At 58.5% G+C, this 20,971-nt stretch overlaps 2 protein-coding genes across 2 annotated transcripts in view; one reads left to right on the top strand and one right to left on the bottom strand.

Moving 5' to 3' along the window:
* ACBD6 (acyl-CoA binding domain containing 6) overlaps positions 1–6,297 on the top strand; it is a 90,467-nt gene extending 84,170 nt beyond the window's left edge. The window contains exons 7-8 of the mRNA XM_026101061.2: positions 1,630–1,660; positions 5,641–6,297. Coding sequence (XP_025956846.2) covers positions 1,630–1,660; positions 5,641–5,795 — 186 coding nt within the window. The 3' untranslated portion in view covers positions 5,796–6,297. The remainder of the gene's footprint in view (positions 1–1,629; positions 1,661–5,640) is intronic.
* Positions 6,298–9,951: 3,654 nt separating this feature from the next.
* On the bottom strand, positions 9,952–20,308 carry LHX4 (LIM homeobox 4). The gene is made up of 6 exons (XM_026101077.2): positions 20,233–20,308; positions 13,178–13,349; positions 11,424–11,626; positions 11,188–11,342; positions 10,422–10,596; positions 9,952–10,328 (listed from the first exon to the last, which is right to left on the bottom strand). The coding sequence occupies exons 1-6, from the start codon at positions 20,306–20,308 to the stop codon at positions 9,952–9,954; spliced, it is 1,158 nt and encodes a 385-aa protein (XP_025956862.2).
* Between the last annotated feature and the right edge of the window lie 663 nt (positions 20,309–20,971).

Raw genomic sequence — 20,971 nt, 5'->3', positions numbered from 1 at the left:
GTGCGGAATAATCAATGAGTGTTGTCCTTGATTCCTTCGGTTGTTTTGTTGGTGGTATCATCTCAAGATACCCCTTTGCCTCCCCTCCCCAGAAGTTTGCATTCACCGCGGCATCTCAGGGGAAGGTGAAGGCCAGTGCTGGAGTCGGGGCAGCGGGTATCATTTGGGCTGAAATACGGTCTCCTGGAATTAGGCACTTGTACGCATCTCTGCGAGTACCATGAATGGTACATAAGGTACTGCACAGCGGCACATTGGAAGAAAAATCTGACCTGCCACCTCTTGTCCAGAAAAGAAGGGAAACAGATGTTTCAGCAGCAAATGCCTTTTACATCTGGCTTGTCTCTGGTGCTGCTTCTTTTGTCGCTATTGCTCCTGTAGTGCAATGCGGTTGTCCTGTTAGTACGGTGTCCCAGTGCAAAGCCTGGGCTCCTTCATCCCAAAATACAGTCACTCCTAGTTTCTCAGCTGAGTGTGGTTAATATCAGACAGAATAACGAGCTTGGAAACCAGAACTCTCCAAACAGCAGTGTGTGTGATTTCCACTAGTTTTCCTGTTCTTTTTCCCTTCTGCCAGCTCCAGGATCCATGGCAGGTTGTAGAATTTGCATCTTAATCCCAGTGATGATGCTAATGAAAAACTGAGTTTCCGTAAACAGCTGCGAATAAATTAAAGAAGCAGGGAACCGAATTAGAGGCTAATCGTGGTGTGGTGGTGAAAGGAAAGGGGCCAGTATTTCCTTCTGTTATTTTACCTGTTCTTGTGGCGGGATGAGGCTGCTCACGGAGAGACGCCTGGTTTTGCCCTGTTAGGATGTGCCATGCAAGCCTGAACCGTTCACCAGCGAAGCACTCCCTTCTGCCAGCAGTGCCAGTGCTTGTTGGTTGTGAGACCGGGACACGCTTCCCATCACACGGCTTGGGAAAAAACAGGGAAGGACAGAAAGCATTGCAACTGATGTAATGATATACGGGTTAGCTGGAGGGGGGATTTTGGGCTGACATCCTCAAACAGTGATGTTTGCTCTTACCCTTGCACTGCAGGTGTTTCAAAGACTGTCACCTAGCTGGAGTTTGGATCCGGCTTTGTACGGACCCCTCCTGGAGAGCAGGGACCTAAGTCTTATTCAGTAGAACAAAAAGTGTTTCATTTGCCCACGTGCTGCCTTGCTCTGGAGAGGGCAGTGTGCTGAGATGTACCAGTGTCCAGGTGCTTTACCTTCCTCTTGAACAGCTGGCCAAGGCTGTGCTTGCAAAGGAGCTCTCACCAGGCATTTCCAGAGGTGCACCAAAGCATCAGGATTAGTGAGGGTCCCAAAGTAAGGCTACAGGATTGAAATCTTTCATTTTTATAGTCTGGAAATGATAACGCTATGAACTGAGTTATACTCGTGTCATGACGTGATCCACGTATTTTTATGCGTGGATAGATATTGATTATCCATCAATAGGGATGGATGATGGGTGATGATTCAGAGCCTAGCTGCTAGGTTGCTGGGTGTCCTGGGCTGTTTATCTAGTCAATTAAAATATTGCCATGATTCACCTTATTTACTTAAAACTGGAATTTACGTGTATCCCCATGACCTTGCCTATACCTCTAAAATCGAGTCTGTCTCTGTTTTTCAGGACGGGGAAGGCCAGACTGCACTCCATTATGGTAAGCTGCCTTTCAGCTTGGTTGTTGCCTCTTAACAGGATGGATTTCCAGCTTGAGTAAATGATCCTGTGTGCAGAAAGCAAATTTCAGCAGAAATGTTAGGAAGGGAGTTGGGTTTGATTAACCAGCTGGCTACCTCCACCAGCACATCCTAGCGTGGCATAGCCACATCAACATGAAGATCTGTGCCGGCGCTAACAAGTTACATCAATCAGCGAGGGGAAGGAGAGGAGCGATACGACCTTAACTTCCGAATGTCCCAGTTACAAACCAGTCTGACCCCAACTGATGCGGCAGCAGGTGCTCTGCTGCCGAAGCAAGCAGAGTATTTTGTATGAGGTGAAGTTACAGTTTGTGTCACTCCTACAATTACATGCTAATTAGATGTGCAGTTTTATAGCAATCTTTTTAATTGAAAGATTGTTCTATCTCCACATGAGAAAAGTAGAGAGACTAAAATGACACATGCAGTGCTGATGTGCAGGGAATATAAAAATGACTATTGATTTAATCTATATCATATTTTTTTCCAAAATTAAGACAGATCCAGTTATCATTTTATACTTTCTCTCAATGCCTGTCACTGTGTAATTAAGAACATACTTGTCACCCTTGAAGTGTTTGTGTCTGTTCCTCTCTCCATGGTCTCACCACAAAGACATTAGCAGGATGGCAAAATTACTTTGTAGACTATCAGTCCAAGATGCAACATTTGGATCTGGATCTAAACTACCAAATTCCAGGGTCCCTGAACAAGAATGTAGTTACAGTAATGTATGATTTTTCCCCACGTGATCTTTGCTTCTGGTTTTCCCAATTCTTATCGTTCTGACTGAAGTAGAAAATCTGTTGCCGACTGCTGCAGACAGCATCCGGGGAACAGTGGCGTTTGGGTACCATGTTACACTCTCTCTCTGCCCAACTCATTCCAAATTTGGGGCTTTCCTTTTTCAGGGGAGATACCCTCCCCTGCTCCCTAACTGTAGCACTGACATCCATCTACCAAGGCGTACATAGCAGTTTATGCTATGCTGTGCAGAAGCCTAGCATGTGTACAATTTATCCAAGAGCACCTGCTTAAAGCAAGTCGAATACTCTAAAACAGAGGGTGGATGTATTACCGTAATGTGAATTATTTCCTTTACAGGTAGATCCCCTTGGCTGGTTGTGGACGCTAGTTGTTTAACACAAACAAAAAATATAACTGATTTAATTAAGAGGATGTCAGAAATGGTTTCTCTGATCCACCACGCCAGCTAAGATGTTTAAATAATCAGAGTTTTCCCCCTTTTTTCCCAAAAAAGTTTTGAGTGTAAAAAGAAAAAACATTTCTTCTCCTTGAGTGTTACCCCAGCTCCCTTCCCTGTAAGCAGTCCAGGCGGAAGCCTCTTCAGGTCCCTAGTGCACAGGCCTGATCTGTCCGTGGGTGTCCTGCCATCCCTGGTGACCATCGCTGAACCCAGTCGGCCAAAGATTTCCTTCCTCATTTCCTTACTTAGCAGAGCTGGTAATAAATCACCCAAAGCCTGCAAATAGCTTGTTAACTTAGTGAATTGTTTGGATTTGAGTGGTTATTGGTCTGGAACTGGAATTCACTGAAAATCCCCCAATATGATCTCTGTGAGCGCTTCATAACCAAGTCATTAATTGCAGCAGAGAGATGCAAGAGCTCATATGAAAAATGTCACTTCTGGTGTGGAGCAGAATAATGCCTTTACAAGGTGTTAGATTTTCAGGAAAGGGTTAAATCCCATAAGCAAGGACAGTAAGACAGTGACTGCTTTTAGGGTTTATCCATCCCTTTTTATGAGCGAGTTTGGCCTGACAGCTGTCCTTGTGGTGACAGCTCTCCTGATTACAGCCGGTGTCAAACTGCATCCTGCGGCGGGTTATAAATTCTGTCTCGTTGTGCTCGGCGCTGACCCTGGCTTTAATCGGAGGTTAAGTGGAGGCCAATGCTCCAGCCTGGCCTTCCCAGCCGGGCTTCCCGTTACACTCTCCGGAGGCACCTTAGCCTTGGAGGTCCGCCGGGCGACCGGCCGCCTCCTGGGCACTGGCCCTGCGGTTGCGCGCGGCAGTTGGCACCGCGTTGATTGGTATGAGCGCGGTCTCCTGGCTAAATGGCCCGTTAGTCTTCAGCTCCTCTCCATCCATCCATCCACCCGCCCACAGGGGATGCTAAAATCATTGCCTCCGCGTCTCCCAGAGGAAATCAAGGCTTCTCCTAGCGCGCGCAGCCACGTGGCCGCGGGGTGGGCCGGCTCTGTATCCTCCTGGGCACTCTGTCTTCCTGGTGAAGCACCATCTGTTCGGCTCCTTCTGCACTGTGGCAGGGCGGTGGGAGGGGACGCTGGAGCGAAAATAAATAAATAAAAAAAAAAAGAGAGAAAGAAAGAAATTCATCATCCGAACCCTGAGGATTAATGGAGTCGGGAGGCGAACTGCGCTGAATGAAAATTCATCTTCACCCGTGCCAGTGTCAGGGCTGCCGCTCTGGCCCTTGACAAATAGAGGTTCCCAGGGCGCCATAAATCCCGCAGCTGTGCTCGTCCCCGGGGACCCTGCCTGTGCCGCAGGGATGGGCCCATGCCCGCTCCCGTCCCGCCGCCACCATCCCGCAGGAGCCAAGCGCTCGGCGTGGTTTCAGGGAGACTGGGGCCGCTCTCGTTTCGGCCTTGGCAGCTTAGCAGCAGGCGGCATGGGCACGGCAAGGAGTCGCCGTGCCTCGGGGTGCTCGGGGCCTCGCTCTGCCCAGCCTCATCCCACGTCCCTGCTGCCACCTGCCTCGTCATCAGTCCCTTTGCTTCCGTTTTTTTTTTAATCTGTTTCAATATCGGCTCCAATCACATGTTGAATTTATTTTAATTAAACTTTGCTGCTTGTCCCTTTGGGTCAGTAGAAAACTGCAGAGTAATGTAAAAGATACTCTAATTACTACATTTAATGGCAAAGACGAGTTAGTCGGTTACGTTGTTAAAGTGCCTGAAATATAATTAAAACCGATGCAGAACAATCAGACGGGAAGCTGCCGTCTTCGAAGGCTCCCAGGGCAGAGCAGGCCCGAGACGTCTTTAGGCTTCACCAGGAATCTGGTTACAGAGGTGGCCTAAGGGAAAATCCAGGGACCGGGGCTTCTGTCCCCATGAGGCAGGCACGACTCCTCCTCGGTGTTCAATAAGTGTCCTTTCTTTTTAGGAGACACCTGAGGTAGGTGTGGAGAAGGAGCTGAAAATTGTCGGGCTGTTAAGTCCTCAGGACAGGGAAGAGCTCAGGTCAAACTTGATTTTATCTCAGTAGAGTAATTTGAGTTTGGAAAAATCATTGTTAGTGGAGGTATTAGTTAGAAATAAAGGCGATGTGCCATTATAATGTGTCTGTGGACACCTTGTTGCCCGTCTTCAAATGGCTTCAGAAAGCGCTTTTTGGGAGCATCCTGACGGAAGTCCGGCTGCCGAAACCAGGCTGCTTTTGCCTGGCCCTTGCCCGGCCCAGCGCGGTTGCCCACGGGGCCGGCCCGCTTCGGCCGACCTCAGCCGTGTCATTATACAAGTAGCACAGAGGAGCTTTCTCAGGCCTTGGGGCTCTTCATTCCTTTTACTCTTCCCTCCCCCTAGGAGCTATAGTTGTCTTTGCTGCTTGAGCTCTTCAGCGAGTCAATGCTGCAGCCCGGCCTGGCTGCTGCTGCTTGTTGCTCCGAAGTGTAGTTGGACGACTCGGGGCAAAGGGAAGTTTCAGGGCTGTGTTTTCCCTTTCCCCTCACAGCACTAAATCCAAACACAGGTAATAAATTGACCACTAAACTTTGCCCCCAGAAACGGTCCATTCTGCGTGGCCAGATGCTGAAAAGGCACTTCAGCTTCTGGGAGGGAAGTGTGGAGGTGGCCGATGCTGGCGCTCCTCCAGAAGCGCCCCACGCTGCGCCGGCACGTCGGCCCCTTCCCCGCTGAGCCCCGCGCTAACCCTGCCCTCTCTCCCGCCAGCTGCCGCCTGCGAGTTTTCTGATATCGTGGAGCTGCTGCTGAAGTCTGGTGCTGACCCCACGCTGCGGGACCAAGACGGCTGCCTGCCCGAGGAGGTGACAGACTGTAAAGCCATCACGTCTGCGCTGCAGCAGCACACGGCCAGCAGGACCTAACCCCACGGCCGGGCACCTCCGCGCAGCGCATGCGCAGGGCTTGGAGGACGGACGCGACCTGCAATAACGCCCCTTCTCTCCCCCCCACTGCCCTCTGAAATACCCTGGGGTTTGCAGGGCAGGGGTTGGAGCACAGGGCCTCGTGCTTGGGTGGGCTGGGCGCATCTGGGTGTCCGAGCGTGCAGGCTGTCTTACCCAGCACGGGTGCCGTGCGGGGCAGGATCAGCATTTCGCATGCTCTGAAACGTATCAGTATCCTGGGGGGGAGGGAGGGAGGGCAGAGAGGGCCTGGAGAAGCCCCCAAATGTTGTTTTAATATATTAAACACAGCTACTGCATTGGATGTGTCAGCAGAGTAGCCTGTGCTGACCGAATGGGACCTCTGGGGAGAGCTGCCTAGGTCAGGCGAGATGCTCAGCTTTTCAGTTGGGTTTGAGTTTTGGTTTATTTTTTTCCCCTGGGCCCAAACAAAGTATTATGAATAAAAAAAGCACAGTGTGGAGACAGCGTCCCTGCGTGTTTGTTTTGCAGGGAGTGACGCGGTGCCTTGGAGCTGTCAGGAGGGGAGGCAGCGCGGAGCTGTCAGAGCACTTTGAAATACTCTCTCAAGCTTTCATCTCAAGCTCACGCTCAAGCTTTCAACTTGGGGAGAAAAGGGGTACGAAATACCGCAGAGGCAGGCAGGGCCAGTTTCGCAGCAGGGCACTGCTGTGCTGTTTGCTCTTCCCCCGACAAGATTTACAGTGTGGAGGGGACTCCGAAAAGCTCCATCACTGTAGCAGGAAGCTGTCTGCCATGAAGTCCTTTCCGCAGCGCATCCAGGCTCAGTAAAATAAATGGTAATGTTCCCTCCACTAAGGGCTGGCTGGAAACGAGGCATATGTGGTTTTTGGCCCCTCATGGCTGCTGCAGGCCGTTGCCAGCTTTTGCTAACGCTGACAAAGTTTGCTGAACTGGCTTGAACTCTGCCAAGTAGCCACTTAGTAGCCAAAGCACTACCACTGCTGTTCGTGTGCGTGATACACGGGGCGGCTTTGGTGGTGGTGACGAAATGGCTTGGGCAAGTTCACTGGCTGTACGTTCCCCATTGACTGTGTCAATTTGCTTTCATTAACCCACTATCTGAGAGGTCTGAAGTGCCGGGGAACTGCTGCGGTGGTCTCCATGCGCTGGGAAATCCCTGCCTGGGTGTCCGGCTTTGTGCCCTGCTTTATGCATGCAGTAGACACTGGCCTCTTTGCCGCTGGAGCTCTTGCTGAGACACGTCATAACGCACCTGTGCCTGGTGCTGGGTGTAAGGGCACGTTTGGGCCCGTTTCTGTGGTCGGAGACCTCAGAAGCATGCATTGCTGCTCCCAAAGTTGGCCTTTAGCTGACAAAAGGGTGCCCGTCACCTCCAGGGCCATCGCCAAGGTTTTCTGAAGTCAGTGGGAACCCTGAGCTTGAAGTCTGCTCCACCTGTACCCCTCAGAGAAGACTGCCTTCCTAGCTGGAATGGGGCTGCAAAAATGAAATATTTCTCTCGCAACTGTCCCTGTGTTTCCCCTCAGGCCGCACTCCCCAGCTCTGCAGAGATGGCCCTTAGGCGTCAAGAAGACACTTGTGTTGTCCTGTGCTGACAGGGGCCTGGCAAAATGGGTTCGCAGCAGGCAAACAGAGAGGCTGATGTAGAGGAGCATCCCCTAAATAGCTGGATCTGGAGACATGCTGGAAGAAAGCTGCTGATAAACATTAATACTTTTCCCGGCATGTAGGAAACACCAGAGTTCAATATTTAGGGTCATTTCCAGTCACTGCAGGGAGATGTTTATTCAGTGGAGAAGATGCAACAGCCTCTCTGACCTGTGAGTTTGGGAGAAGCCCGTGGCACATCAGCAAATCCACCCCGGCGCGTGCATGGGAGGGAAAAAGCCGGGGGAGAGCAGTGGCCATCCAGGGCGCATTTACCCCCTCCCCTGGCTTCGGGATGGGGCTGGGGTGCCGGCGAGGTTAACCCAAGAGCGGTTGCCTTGGCATGTTGCCTTAACGCGCAGCCACCACCTTGTCCTCCCCAGGGATTTCTCTTCTCGGCCACAGTGGCGGTTAGCCCTACGTATGCATCAATACTGCAAAGGCAACTTCAGCTTGATGGACATTTCGGGTAATAAAACGCTCTCTTAAAACAGAGCTGGGAAGCGGTAGCAGCGAGGCCCGTGCTTTCAGGGAGTACATTTGGGGCTCAGCGCTTAGCCCTGGATATGTTTATAGCACTTTAGGTCTGTTTGTGAGTTTGGAGCCTTTCCAAAAAAAAGAAGGGGAAAAATGAGAAAGACATATATTATTGTTTATAATCTGCTTTATTCAGCCAAACCTTTCCCCAGCAGCCTTGCGGATTGCTGTTTAAATCCCTCGGTGCCTTTAACTACCGATACAGAAAGTGGTTAATGTGCATTCGGCCTAAGCTTGGCATCTACTCCAGGAAATCACTTTAATTGAGAAGCATTAAATGTTAAAATGATTAAAATATATAAAGCCAACACACCGGGGCCTGTGGTGGGGCTCAGCTCCGCTGGCATTGCCCTGCCACGCTCGGCCCTGCGCGGCACTGGCTGTCCCGCAGCTGGGAGCCGGGCTGGCTCCGCGGGCTGGCGGCGGGATGGCACTGGCGTTTTCGGGGCGCTCGGCCCCATGGTTTAACGTCACCCGGCTCGTGAGCTGGCCCGCGGTCCCTGGGTGGAGGGGCCGTGCTGTGAGCGCGCTAACCAGCTTAGCGCCCGGGGTGGGGGCTGCAACGCGCTGTAAAAGGCTTAGAAAAGCAGTGCAGTGCAAGGCGCGTCGCGGCCCGACGCCCTCCAGATGGGCAGCGGGAGCAGCGGCCACGCGGGGGGCCATCCTGGGCAGACGAGCCCACAGGCAGCAGCCGCTGGAGCCCATCCTGCGCGCATGGCACGCGGCTTTCCCGTGCCGGCCACGCAGGAGGCTGGGCACACCGCACCGCACCGCACCGCACCGCACCGCACCGGCCCGAGGGTTCGGGGTGGGGGGAGCTCCCCAAACACACAGCAATAAATAAGCCTGTAGTCTTTGACTCTTTTTTTTTTATTATTATTATTTTTGTCGTTTGTGGGTTTTTTTCCAGGAAACAAGACTCTCACTTTTCGGAACTGTACAAAATTTACACCGAAGGGAGGGAGGGGGCAACGTTTGGCATGTCGAAGGGGGACCCAGAGCGCGAGAGCGAGCGAGCGTGGCCGCCCCGGGGGCGGCGGGAGGCAGCCTGCGGCGGGGACAGGCCACCTCTCTGCCAGCGCGGTGGGGCCGCCACGGCTCCCGCGGGGTGGCCGGGCTGGCGGAGCCGGGACCGCCCTGAGCATAGGGCCCAACCGCTGCTGTGCTTCCTTCTGTTTTATTTTTTCCTCCCATTTTTTTCTTTTCTTTTTTTTTTTTTTCCTCCTTCCTTTCCCCCCCTCCATTGCTTTCCAAAAGCCCCAGCAGGCCGATACCACCGGGCTGCACTTGCCGCCGGCCTCCCGCAGCAGCACTGGTGGAGCAGGAGCGTCACCCGCGTCGCCGGCCCCGGGTGGCTGAGGCAGCCTTCAGCTGGGCTTTAGCCACCAGCCCAAGCGGCCTCAGCTCGGTTGTGCAGGTGTGAGTGACTTTTTAACCCCGGCAGCGAAGTGTGTTTGTGGGGGGGTTATCTGTTCATCTCAAGGGCCTCCAGCGCTTCCCCACCTCCCCTGCCCAGGTCCCCCAGCAGCCCACGGCTTTCCCATCCCCTTTCCAGCTGCCGGCAGGGCTCGGCCATCCTCCGCCTTCGCAGGGCTGCAGCGAAACGCCGCCAACGCGCCCCGCACGCCCGCGAGGGCCCCCAGGTCCGGCCGGCGTCAGTCCCGCTCGGCGGCGTGGCCGGCTCTATGCACCAAAATAAACCCTTCTACAATATATACTTCTCTTCGCAGCGAGGCTGGCGGCCGCTTCGAGCCACAGCCCGGCTCCATATCCAAAAATAACTCTCGAAAATAGAGGCGTGCTCTGGGCCGGGGGCGGCCGCGGCCCTGCGGGGTGTCCCTCCGCGGCGGGCCGGGCGCGGGGGGGTCGCCCACCAGCGGGACGCCGGCGCCCGCTTTGTGCTTGCACCCGCCGCCCCGGAGCCCGGCGCGGGGCGGGCGGCGGGCGCTTAGAAAGGGGGGTGATCCATGTCGTCCAGCCAGGAGGCCGGGCTGGTGGGGAAGTCCGGGTAGCCCACGCTGCTGCCCGTGGAGATGTCGGAAGTGGGGCCGGGCGCCAGGGCCCGCAGCGCCGGGCCCCCCGGCCCGCTGGCCGCCGCCAGCCCCAGGCCGCTGTCCATGGCGTACTCCAGCAAGGGCGGCGGGACCGGCAGCGAGGAGATGGACGAGGGCGACTGCGGCAGGCCGTAGGGGCTGCCGTCCCGCAAGTCCTGGTAGGGCTGGCCCGTCCCGTCCACGGAGAAGCCGCCGTTGAGCAGCGGGGCGCCGGGCGCGTCGCCGCCGTACACCCTGTTGGCGTGGCCGAGCTCGGCGAGGATCTGGTCGTCTGCCCGCGAGAGGAGGGAGGGTGAGCAGCCCCCGGGCGCAGGGGGCCTCCGGCCGCTCCCGCCCCCCCGCGCGCCCCCGCCGCCCCGCTCACCGCGGAAGCTGAGCTCGCTGTCACTGACGCCGCACTCCTCGGCCGAGCTCTCCTTCTCCAGCTTGCCGCCGCTGCCGCGGCTCCGCTTGACGCTCTTGTAGAACTGCCCCCAGCGGTGCCGCCCCGCGTCCTTCTTCAGCCGCTTCTCCTTGGCCCGCCGGTTCTGGAACCACACCTGGGCCGCCGCGCCCCGCCGTCACCACCACGCACCGGCACTGCCACGCACCAGCACCACCCCAGCTGCCCAGTGCCCCGGCATCCCCGTACCCCAATATCCGAGCATCCTGACACCCAACACCCTGATGTCTCAGTACTGCAGCATCCCAGCACCCCAGGGACTCTGTCACCCCAGTACCCCTGGCACCCCAATGTCCCAGTGCCCTGGCATCCAACACCCCAGCATCCCAGCACCCTGATGCCCCAGCACCGCAGCATCCCAGCACCCCAGGGACCCTGGCACCCCAGTACCCCTGGCACCCCAGGACCCCAATACTCCAGCACCCCAGGGCCCCAGCATCCCTGGCACCCCAGCACCTCCACACCCTGGCACCCCCATATCCCAGCACCCTGGCACCCCCAGCACCTCTGCACCGCAGCACCCAATGCCTGGCACATGGGGTCCAATCCCTTCACTATGGGATGAACCTGCTTGTGGTGTGCAGGACCTTTGCAACAGGCACCAAACAGGGCCCAGAGCTGGGACTGGCTGTTCCCCCTGCGCCCGGGCAGAGGGAGCGCTGGCGTGGCCGGGCGTCCTGCACCTCACCTGCACCACCCGCATGTCGAGCCCCGTCTCGGAGGAGAGCTGCTCCCGCACGTGCCGGGCGGGCTTGGGGGAGTTCTTGTAGGCGTTCTTCAGCGTCTCCAGCTGCTTGGCCGTGATGGTGGTCCGGGGCCGCTTAGCGCCCGCCTCCGAGTCATCTGCAAGAGAGCCAACGGCTCGGACCAGCCTGGCCCCGCGATGCCGGCCGGCTCGCGCCTTGTGGCGGTGGCGGTGCCTACCATTCTGCTTGGCCGTCTCGTAGTCCTCCTTGCACACCAGCCGCCCGTCCTCCATCAGGTAAAACTCGTCGCCCGTGGCCAGCTGCCGGCTGCAGATGATGCAGGCGAAGCAGTGCAGGTGGTAGACGAAGTCCTGGGCCTTGCGCACCACCTGCGTGGGGGGGATGCCCTGCTGACAGGCCGTGCATTTTGTCCCGAAACGCCTGCAAGGAGAAGCGGCGGCTGTGAGCGCCCCGCAAGATCCCCGACAGGGAAAAACGAGGGACGGATGCTGCCCGCCGGCGGCGCGATGCCCGCGGCAGCAGCGCGGTGGGGCCGCACGGCTGGGCGCAGCAACATGGGCAGAGGCAGAGCAGGGAAGGGAGCTGGAAATGAAGCAGGAAATTCAACGCAAAAACCCGCGTTGGCTCAATCCATCGCCTCGGCCTCGGAGGCACGTGGCCCCGGCGGCTAACATGGGCGCCCCGCAGAGCGGAGCGAATCGATGCCGCACGCCGCCGCCTCTGAAAGGCAGCCGCACGCCTGCATGCGGCGGAGGTGCCCCCGCCCTGTCCGGGCTCCAAAGGCACATTTGTCCCAGACCCCCCCCGGCCCCGCAGGTCGCCTGCCCTAAATCAATGAGCAGTTGAAATAAAGGTGAGCAAAGTGACTGAGTGCTGCACAGCTATTGATTGGCACAGAATAATCTAGGCAGCACCTAATCTAAGAAAGTCGCTGATCTTTCAACTCTAATTAACATTGATTACCTGCACCTTTTGGGCAACTATTTAAATGACTTCGAGATTAATAGTCTGGGAAATATCACAGGCGAAACGTTGCTACCAAGCCTATAGCCCTGCTTGAGCATTGCAGAAGCCCAGCTGAGTTTTACCCAGCAGCTTTCAGCTTTAATAATAGCGCTTGTATTTATTTATTTGTGTTGGTATCGGGGCCTCGAAGGGCTTCGGCAGCCGAACATCCGCTGCGGGTGCCGGCGGGCTGTTCTTACTACCCGCTAAGCCGGGCTGGGGCGCCAGGGAAAGTCCTGCCCAGGATTAGCGCAGCGCCTAATCGCCGTTTCGCGGTTCAGCCGCCTGTGGCGGGCGGGGGCGAAGCCTCGGCCTCGCCGCCCTCCCGGCAGATGGGGCGGGCGACACACATGCCTCGACGGCGCGAGGGCTCAGCCCCACGTTGCTCAAGCCAGGCCGGGGGAAAGCGGGGGGGGGGGGGGGGGGGAAGGTAGGAAGACAGAGAGAGAGAGAGAAGCGGCGTCAGCACAACCCCGCGGAGAGGCGAGCGGAGGCGCTGGGCCGGCGTTGTGCGGGTTTCTCCTGCCCTCTAGCTCCGAGCGGCACAGCTGTGCCGGCCGGGGCGGGCGATTAGCGGGGCGACCCTCTAGTCCAATTTGGGTTTAAAATGTAGTGTGGGGGGGAGGGCAGGGGGTATTAGAGAGATTTGGGTCTTTAAGAAGGTTAAATCCCAACAAATAGCATTCAGCCTGTGGCAGCTCTAAAGCAGCAAAATTCCCTTTATTTAAACACTTGGGCTTTAAAATAAAATAAAAAAAGATATAAGAAGATTTTGGAGAAATCATGCTGGGAAAGGGGCTGGCGGGACGCACGGCAGCGGCGGGCTCAGGCAGGAGCATCGCTTTGCCAGGGAAACGCAATTTGGGGGCGCCTGGACAGCACTGGCTCCTGCCCCCGTGTGCCCCGTGGGAGGGGGCCGCCCACGGCGGGGACGGGGACGGGGACGGGGACAGGGACGGGACTCACTTGAAGAAGTCCTCCTTGCAGTAGACGCTGCCGGCGCGGGAGAAGCAGCGGTCGGCCAGCTGCATCTGGCAGTCGGCGCACTTGAGGCAGGAGCTGTGCCAGTGCCGGTCCAGCACCTTGAGGATGAACTTGTCCAGGATGTGCTGGTTGCAGCCGGCACACTGGGGGATCTCTGCGGAGGCGGCGGAGAGAGACAAGGGCAGTGTCAGCGCCCGCGGCCCCTTCGCTCCCAGCTTCTTGCCCCCGCCTTGACCCCCCCCCCCCGCAAATGGGGACACAGCTCTGGCTCCAGCATTGCTCCCCTGAGGTCTGCCCCATGTGCTCCTCCATCCCCCGAGGGAAGCGGGTGCCCTGCAGGTTTCTTCTGCCATAGCAAGGACCTCCCATGTGGTCTGCCTGGACGATGGCCCACAGAGGTGACTCGTCCCTGACCCACCCAGGTCCCCTCCAAGGTGTCCCTGGAGAAAAGAGCCACTGAGCAGAGAGAGAGGCCCTGCTCACGGCCGGGGCCATGCTCAGGACAAGGCCTGGGATGGGAGCAGGGATTTGGACAAGTTATTGCAAACATGGTCTTTGCTGGCATCCTCCCGCCGGATCCGGCCCAGGGGCCAGGCAGGGGCCAGGGAGCTCTCGGCCCTAAGCCAGGTCTCCAGACACTGGTCTTCTCCACCCCACCAGTAACAGCATCCTCATGTGATGAGAAGCAGCTAAAGGGAAAAACCCTGCTGGCAGCCACGTGCCCATCTGCACGGGCATCCAACGCCGAGGTCCAGCGCTAGCTGAAATGGCAGCGCAGCAGGAGCTCTGGCCTCAGATGGCCCAGTGCAACCGGCCCCGTCCTGGGAGAGTCCCACCCCAGGAGACCCCCCCCGCCTGCGCCCCCGCGGCGCCCCTGCGCCTGGCAGCCTGCTGCGTCCGCCCCAGCAGTGTGCCGCAGAGGGACACACGGACACGCGCGTGCCTGGGGCCATCCCCGGGGGGGGGGGGGGGTCCCCCAGCCCTGGCTCTTGCTCCGCTCGGCTCCCCCTGCGCAGGCGCCCCGCTCACCAGCACCGTGCTCCTGGGGCGCCTTTGGGAGAGGAGGAACCAGCATCCCACCGAGCCCTGCCCCGAGACGTGCCCCCTCCCAGCCGTCCCTCTGCCCGGTCTCAAGCCCCTTCCCGCCTGCCTGGCAGCAAGGAGGAAAAAAAAAAAAGAAATCCCAGGTTTCTTCAACGTGAGCAAGGGTCTTTTCTGCTCCGGTTCCCTCCTGGGCAGAGCAGCCGCCCCGCGCCAGCAGCCACCACCAGCACGTGCCTGGGACGCAGCAGCCCCGTGGCACTTGCACCAGGCTCCCTGCCCGTTTGCGGCTCAGGGACACAGGAAGAGAGGGCGTCACTTTGCGTTCACCTCCAGCCCCGCACCAGCGTGGCCACCGGGGCCCTAGTTTTCACGTTACAGGTGGCAGTGGGTTTCTATCCGCTTGCTCCTGGCTGCCCAGGGCTTTACGGACCTCTGCCCCTGGAAACGGTTGGGAAAAATCGGGGCTGGAGCGAGCCCACGCCGCGGCACAGCAACGGCACAGGAGGCAAACAGGAGCCCGTCCAGCACAAGGGACATGTCTCTCTCCAAAACTCGCGGGGGTTTGCTGAGTGCCATTAAAGAGCTTCCTTGGCCCGTGCCCCAGCGACGGCCTGGCGCGGGGGGCAGTCGCCCTCCGGCGCGCCTGTGCTCGCAGAGGCTGCTCTAGGGTGGTCGGAGCGGGAGGGCTTTTCATAAGGCGAGATATATAGCCAGCCATCTAGGTTCGTATATGATGCCTGTCTATAGATGGGCAGCTTATAGACATCTGAATAGCTGGGTATTTATCTCCGTTTCTGTCTGACCATCGTTCAGAGTAAACAGGCGGCACTGTAAAAGTCTGCAAGAGAAGATTGCCCAGGAAAAGCACTGCACATAATGCTGACACGCACGCATGAAAGAAGATTGATTTCGGAAAAAACATGCCCATAGCTGGAGTGTAATAGCACAAGAGATGTTTATGCATAAGGTCTGCCTCCCTCTCCTGCCGGGAGTGCCGGTGCCAGGAGAACGGCTGACAGTAAATATCTGCTCTTTTTTCCCCTTTTTTTTTTTTTTTTTTTTAAATGCTACCACAAATCCTGCATGGGATTAGGAGCTACTCTATTGTATCCAAACGAACTAGCTGAGCTGATTGGCTTCTTTATTGACCGGCATTAAAAAAGCCCTCGCACACATCAGCTTATCAAAGCCAGCCTACAAGGAAAGGAAAAATGTAAGACAGACAGACAGACACTGTGGCTGTGCTAGAGGCACTTGCAGAGTGGCCCCGAGCAGCGGCGAGCTGCTGCTTGGCCACGCAGGCAGCACTTTGCAAGCACGACACGGCGATCCCTCGCCTTCGTTTCTGCACCCGCTCGGGGCTCCGACCCGCTGCCCTCCGGGCTCGGCCCTGTGCGTGGGCCCAGGAGCAGGCAAGCCCAGCTCAGCCCCGTGCAGGGAAACAGCCCGTCACGAAAATGGGGGGGAGCTCCTGCTCCCCTGCCCCAAGCAGGGCACAAGGGAGGAAAAAAGGAAAAAAGCGGAAAAAAAGGAAAAAGAGGGAAAAAGGGGGAAAAAAGGGAAAAAGGGAAAAAGGGAAAAAAGGGAAAAAAGGGAAAAAAGAAAAAGGAAAAAAAGGAAAAAAGGAAAAAAGGGAAAAAGGGAAAAAAGGGAAAAAAGGGAAAAAAGGGAAAAAGGGAAAAAAGGGAAAAAGGGAAAAAGGGAAAAAGGGAAAAAGGGAAAAAAGGGAAAAAAGGGAAAAAAGGGAAAAAAGGGAAAAAGGGAAAAAAGGGAAAAAGGGAAAAAGGGAAAAAGGGAAAAAGGGAGAGCATAAAGGAGACATCTTCTATGAGCAATAGTCAGCCTGAGAAGAAAGAATGTTTTGAGCACAGCTGAAATTTATATTGTTACAGTCTGAAATAACATTACTAAAAAATACTTTAGGGCACTGATAGGTATCTCAGGTGAAGTCAGTTTATTTCATAATTTACCAGATTAGTTAGTTACAGACAGAATTAACTGGCTTCCGGACCACATTTATTGCTGGTCTTTAAGTCTTTTGCATTAACAACACTAGAACAAATAAAAAATGTATATAGAGATTCCGTAGGTCCCTCTTCTCATTCCTGCTCTGAAAATGGGGGTTTCTTCCACATGTGGATTACTAGGTCTCTCCTTTCAGCGCATTTCTGATATCGATAACGCTACCTCTGCAGCCCACATCAGCTACGCGCGCTGTTTTCCAAATTTCATTTGTTAATCCTATTTCAGAGATATGTCAGAAATGTTAAGATATATGATGGTGCGCGGCACAATACCCTCTCTAGGTAGGTGCATTTGTTGTTATTGAATAGTAAATCTTTTTCGTTTATTTCATAAACATTATATATACACACACCAGCTAACAAACACGGCAGTTTTCTCGTTCTTAAAGGCAACAACTCAGCTTGATTTCAGCGAGCAAACAACGGCAACAAAATATTTCAACACCTTCCTCCAAATTTCCCCAAAATATGCTGAAAAGCACAGGAAACTCGTGTTTGCGGGCTGGAGAAACCGCCGTGCAGCCGCAGCAGCCGCCGTGCGTTTCAGGAGCTGCAGCTCCGGCACGGACCTGGCCGCTTCCTCCCGGGCAGGGGGTGAGACCCGGCCGCGACCCGCCGCCTGCCCGGAGCAACCGGGGGGGCTTCCCTCGGCGCCGGACGACGACCCCGAATTAACGCCGGCACTTGGCCCCGCTGCTCGGCCTCTCGCCCCGGGCTGGCTCCGCCGGGGACGGCTCTGCCGGCGGGGCGAGGGGCCCCGGCCCGCGGGGCTGCTGTCGGGGCTGCTGTCGGGGCTGCTGTCGGGGCCGCTTCTTGTCCTGTCGGCAAATTTACTCCCGGGCGGGCAGAAACCGCGGCGCGATTTTTCTCAACGGGCGGCTCCAAAAACTAAAGCCGCAGGGGAACTTTTCTCCGATTTCCCGGCGCCGCCGGGGAGGGAGGTGGCAGATAAAAACAAAGCCGGGCGCAAAGTTGTGCCGGACCCCGAAGGCGCATCGCTGAGCTACGTGCAAAGCCCGGATTTTCGGGCACCTCCATCGCCCCCTCCCAAAAACACCCTCGGCTGCCTGAGACGCCGCGTACGGAGCCTCCCCCGGGCCGGAGCAGCCCCGGGCCGCCCCGTCCTGCGGCCGCCGGCAGGCAGGGACGGACGGACGGACGGACGGACGGACGGGCGGGCGGGCGGGCGAGCGGCGCAGTTTGGCACTAACCCCCTCTTCGCTGCGGCCTGTCCCAAAGCCACCCCCCCCCAGCAGCGTGTTTTACAGCAGCTCAGCGGGCACCGTGATTTACAGGTCCGTCTTTACATCACTGTCTCCCTGACGGAAAATAAAGAAATAATTACGGAAACGAAACAGAACTGGCGGAGAGCCTCAGAAATCCCTCAGCGCGCAGCGGCCGCGGCCCCCCGGCGCGGAGGCAATCCCCGGGCCCTGCGCCGTGCTGCGCCCCCCCGGCCCGGGCGGCACCGGCCCCGCGCGCTGGCTTTGCGGATGGCCCCGTTTATTCCTTTTTTTTTTTTTTTTTTTTGGTTGTTTTTAACTGGAAGGACGCGGCTCAGCTCCGCTCGGCGCCCGCCTTTCCGCGCCGCGCAACCCCAACGCGCCCCGCAACCGGCGGCGATAACGCACCGCCCGAGCGAGCCGCGGCCGGGGCTGCGCGCAGAGGACGGGATCCGTCCTCCGCCAGCGAGAACCTCCCGTCCGTTTCGCTGCATCGCGGCACGCAAACGACTTTCCCAGCGCCTATTAATCAAACTGCCCCCAGACCTTTGGACAGAGGTTGCTCCTGCTGTCTGTACCCGGGCACAATTCCCACAGGCTTTGGCAGAAGCTTCGCATAAGTAAGGTTCGCAAACCCGTAATAATAATTAATATTATTAATAATATCTCCAAAGCAGGGCTGTAGCTAGGTTCATCGCGGGGGAGCTCCCCAGGCGCAGCTCCCCACATCTTGGCGGAGCTGATGCTATCAGACCCAGTCCCTGCTAAGCTAAGGAGGCTCAACGGTGGTTAAATACACGGAGAAAGCTGCAATTTAATAGCAATTAGAAATTAAAGTGCCAGCTGCTTTTCTCCCCTCGCGCACACCGGCTCCGTGCAGGGGCATCGCAGCAAAAGCGAGCGAGCCCGGCCGGCTGCCCGGCGGCCAGGCAGAGGCCTCGGGGCTGCTGCTGGGTGTCGCGGATCAGGGGCTCGCTCACCTCCCAGGGCTGCAGCCCCCGGGTGCTGCTGCAGAGATGCCCCGGCACAGCTGGCACAGCTGGATTGCCCCCGGCTCTCCCCGCCCAGGGGCAAACCCCTTTGCCGCAGGGGCACCTTGCACGTGTGTCACCCGTGCAGGATCCGGCCCAAAACATGTAATCCCATAAGGAGCCGATGGCCCGCAGCGTGCACTGGCCGCACGGCACTGGAGCAGCAAGGGACCACCCGGCTTTTCCGAATAGACAGCAGTGAAAACTTTTATAGCACCCCCCTATCACGTATTATGTTTATGCCAGCATTTTTTTGTGCTTCAATAAATAATATATTTTTTTAAAACAACCTGTTTGGTTATTTCCTCCCTGAAATACATCCGTTCCCCTGGAGCTGGCACGGCCACGGAGAGGGGTCTGGCAGCGCTCAGGAGGGCCGAAGGGAGCTTTGCCGGGCTGCCCGCTGCCCCGAGGTGATTTAGGCACCTCATTTCTCGCCGAGCCGATGAGGCCTCGGGGCCGCGGAAGCCCCTCTGCGGCTCGGCACGCCGGGGCTGCTCGGGGCTCGGCGGCGGGACGGGCCCTGCGCTCCCGGGGGCCGCACCGGCTCCGCTGCCGCCAGCTCGCCCTCCCCGCCGGGGAATTTCTCCCCCGCTCCACCGCAGCGAAATATCGTTAGGCGAGCGTTCCCCCCCCTCCCTCCCCCGGGGCCGGGCAGCAGAAACGAAAAAGGGTAGATCCGGGGAAACACAGCCCGAGCGAGAATGGACGCGAGAACCAGGGAGCAGCGGCTGCCCCCGCGGCAGGGCCGGGGCCGGCGCTGACAGGTGGCACCGGCTTCAACCCTCGGGAAAAAATTAAATTAAATTAAATTAAAAAGACCGAAAACGAATTCAAGCCGCCCGGGGCCGGGCCCGCGCCGTCGGGGCCGGGGGGGGCCGGAGAGCCCCGGGGCACCGGCCCCGCAGCGGGGGGGGGCTGGGGCTACGCGCCGGCCCCCGCAGCGCGTCTCCGCGCGGGCGCGCAGGTCGCGGTGTCCGTGCACGCGTGGGCGTTTGCACAAGTGCCGATCCCCCGCGCCGAGCGCGTGTTTCCGCACGGGCAGGCTGCCTGGCTCCGTGCGGACGATGCGCCATCCGTCAGGTATCACGCATTTTTGGTCCGTACAAACACAGCTAAATTAACACAGGTGCTGCGCGGCAGCGGAGCGGGCTCTGCGCGCAGGTAACGCGCACACGCCTGCGGGCGCCTTCCCGGCCCCGCCGCCTGCGAGGCTCCCTATATCGCGACACACGACAGAGCGGGCCTCGGGGCGCTGCGGCCGCCCCTGCGCACACCGCTGCACACGCACCGCCGTGCGCACACAGACACACAGACACAGACACACAGACACACACAGACACACACCCGCACCCGGCCGGGCAGGGCCGCCCGCCCCGTCGCGGCTGGGGGAGCCGGGCCGTCACCCCGCCGCCGGGCTGCTCCCCGCCGCCTCCGCAGCCGCGGCCCGACGGAGCGGCCCCCGCGCGCCCCGCGGCACCGCTCTCCCTGCCGCACGCTCCTCTTTTACGTCTGTTAATGCCAATATCCACGGGGAAAAAAAATAATAATAAGGGACAAGCACACGCGGACGCAGCCCGGGCCCGCAGCCCCGGCCCAGCCCTACCCGCCGCCCGGGGCCCCTCGGGCCGCTCGCCGCCCTGCCCGGCTCCGCCGCGGCGCCCGGGGTCCTTTATTAGAGCCGAAGGAGGGGAAAAGAGAAAAAGCGTCCTTACGTTGCAGCGGCACACCGAGAATCTCTGGAAGCCCCTTGACAGCCCCTTCGGCAGCGAGCGCTGAGCTTTGCATCATTTTATTGGGCCGGGGGAGGAGAGGAGCGGATCGAATCGAATCAAATGAAATCAAATGAAATGAAATCGGGGAGCCGGCTCTGCCCCTCGCGCCTCCGCACCCGGGAGCCGGAGCCGGAGCCGGCCCGGGGAGACGGGAGGGAGGGGAAGGGCGGCGGGCGGCCCCGCTGCCCGGGGCTGCCCCGGCAGCCGGGATGCCGCAGCTCTGCCCGCCCGGGTGCTGAGCCGGGCCGGGCCGGGCCGGACCGTGCCAGCCGAGCCGAGCCGTGCAGTGCCGGGCCGAGCCGTGCTGCGCCGCGCCGTGCCGTGCCGTGCCGTGCCGTGCCGTGCCGTGCCGTGCCGCGCCGCCCGCCTTTGATTCATTCACACTGCGGGGAGCGCGCCTGACGTCACCGGCCCCGCAGGGGGGCGGGGCGAGCCGACCCCCGCAGCCAATCCCCGGCAGCCCGCGCCTCGGGGCGCCGCCGGAGCGTGGCGGGGGCGGGGCCTGCCGCCCGCGGGGGCGGGGCCTGCGGGGAAGGGGCGGGGACTACGAGGTGCCCCGCCCCTGGCGGCTAGGAAAGCAGACGGGGGGGGGGCACGGCCCTGTCGCGACAGGCGCTGTCGTGACAAGGAAACGGGAGGGGCTGCGGCGGCCCCAGGCGTGCCTCAGGACGGAGGCGGG

The sequence above is a fragment of the Dromaius novaehollandiae genome, chromosome 8 (genome assembly GCF_036370855.1).
Source record: "Dromaius novaehollandiae isolate bDroNov1 chromosome 8, bDroNov1.hap1, whole genome shotgun sequence".
Taxonomy (NCBI): Eukaryota; Metazoa; Chordata; class Aves; order Casuariiformes; family Dromaiidae; genus Dromaius; species Dromaius novaehollandiae.
The sequence above is the reverse complement of the archived record's forward strand: the minus strand, read 5'-3'. Positions and strand labels throughout refer to the sequence as shown.

Coding starts and splice junctions, on each gene's coding strand:
- LHX4 (XM_026101077.2), bottom strand. CDS start 20,308: ATGATGCAAAGCTCAGCGCTCGCTGCCGAAGGGGCTGTCAAGGGGCTT. Junction 13,350..20,232: donor TCTCGGTGTGCCGCTGCAAC/GTAAGGACGCTT, acceptor CCGCCTCCGCAG/AGATCCCCCAGTGTGCCGGC. Junction 11,627..13,177: donor TGCAAGGAGGACTTCTTCAA/GTGAGTCCCGTC, acceptor TTCTCCTTGCAG/GCGTTTCGGGACAAAATGCA.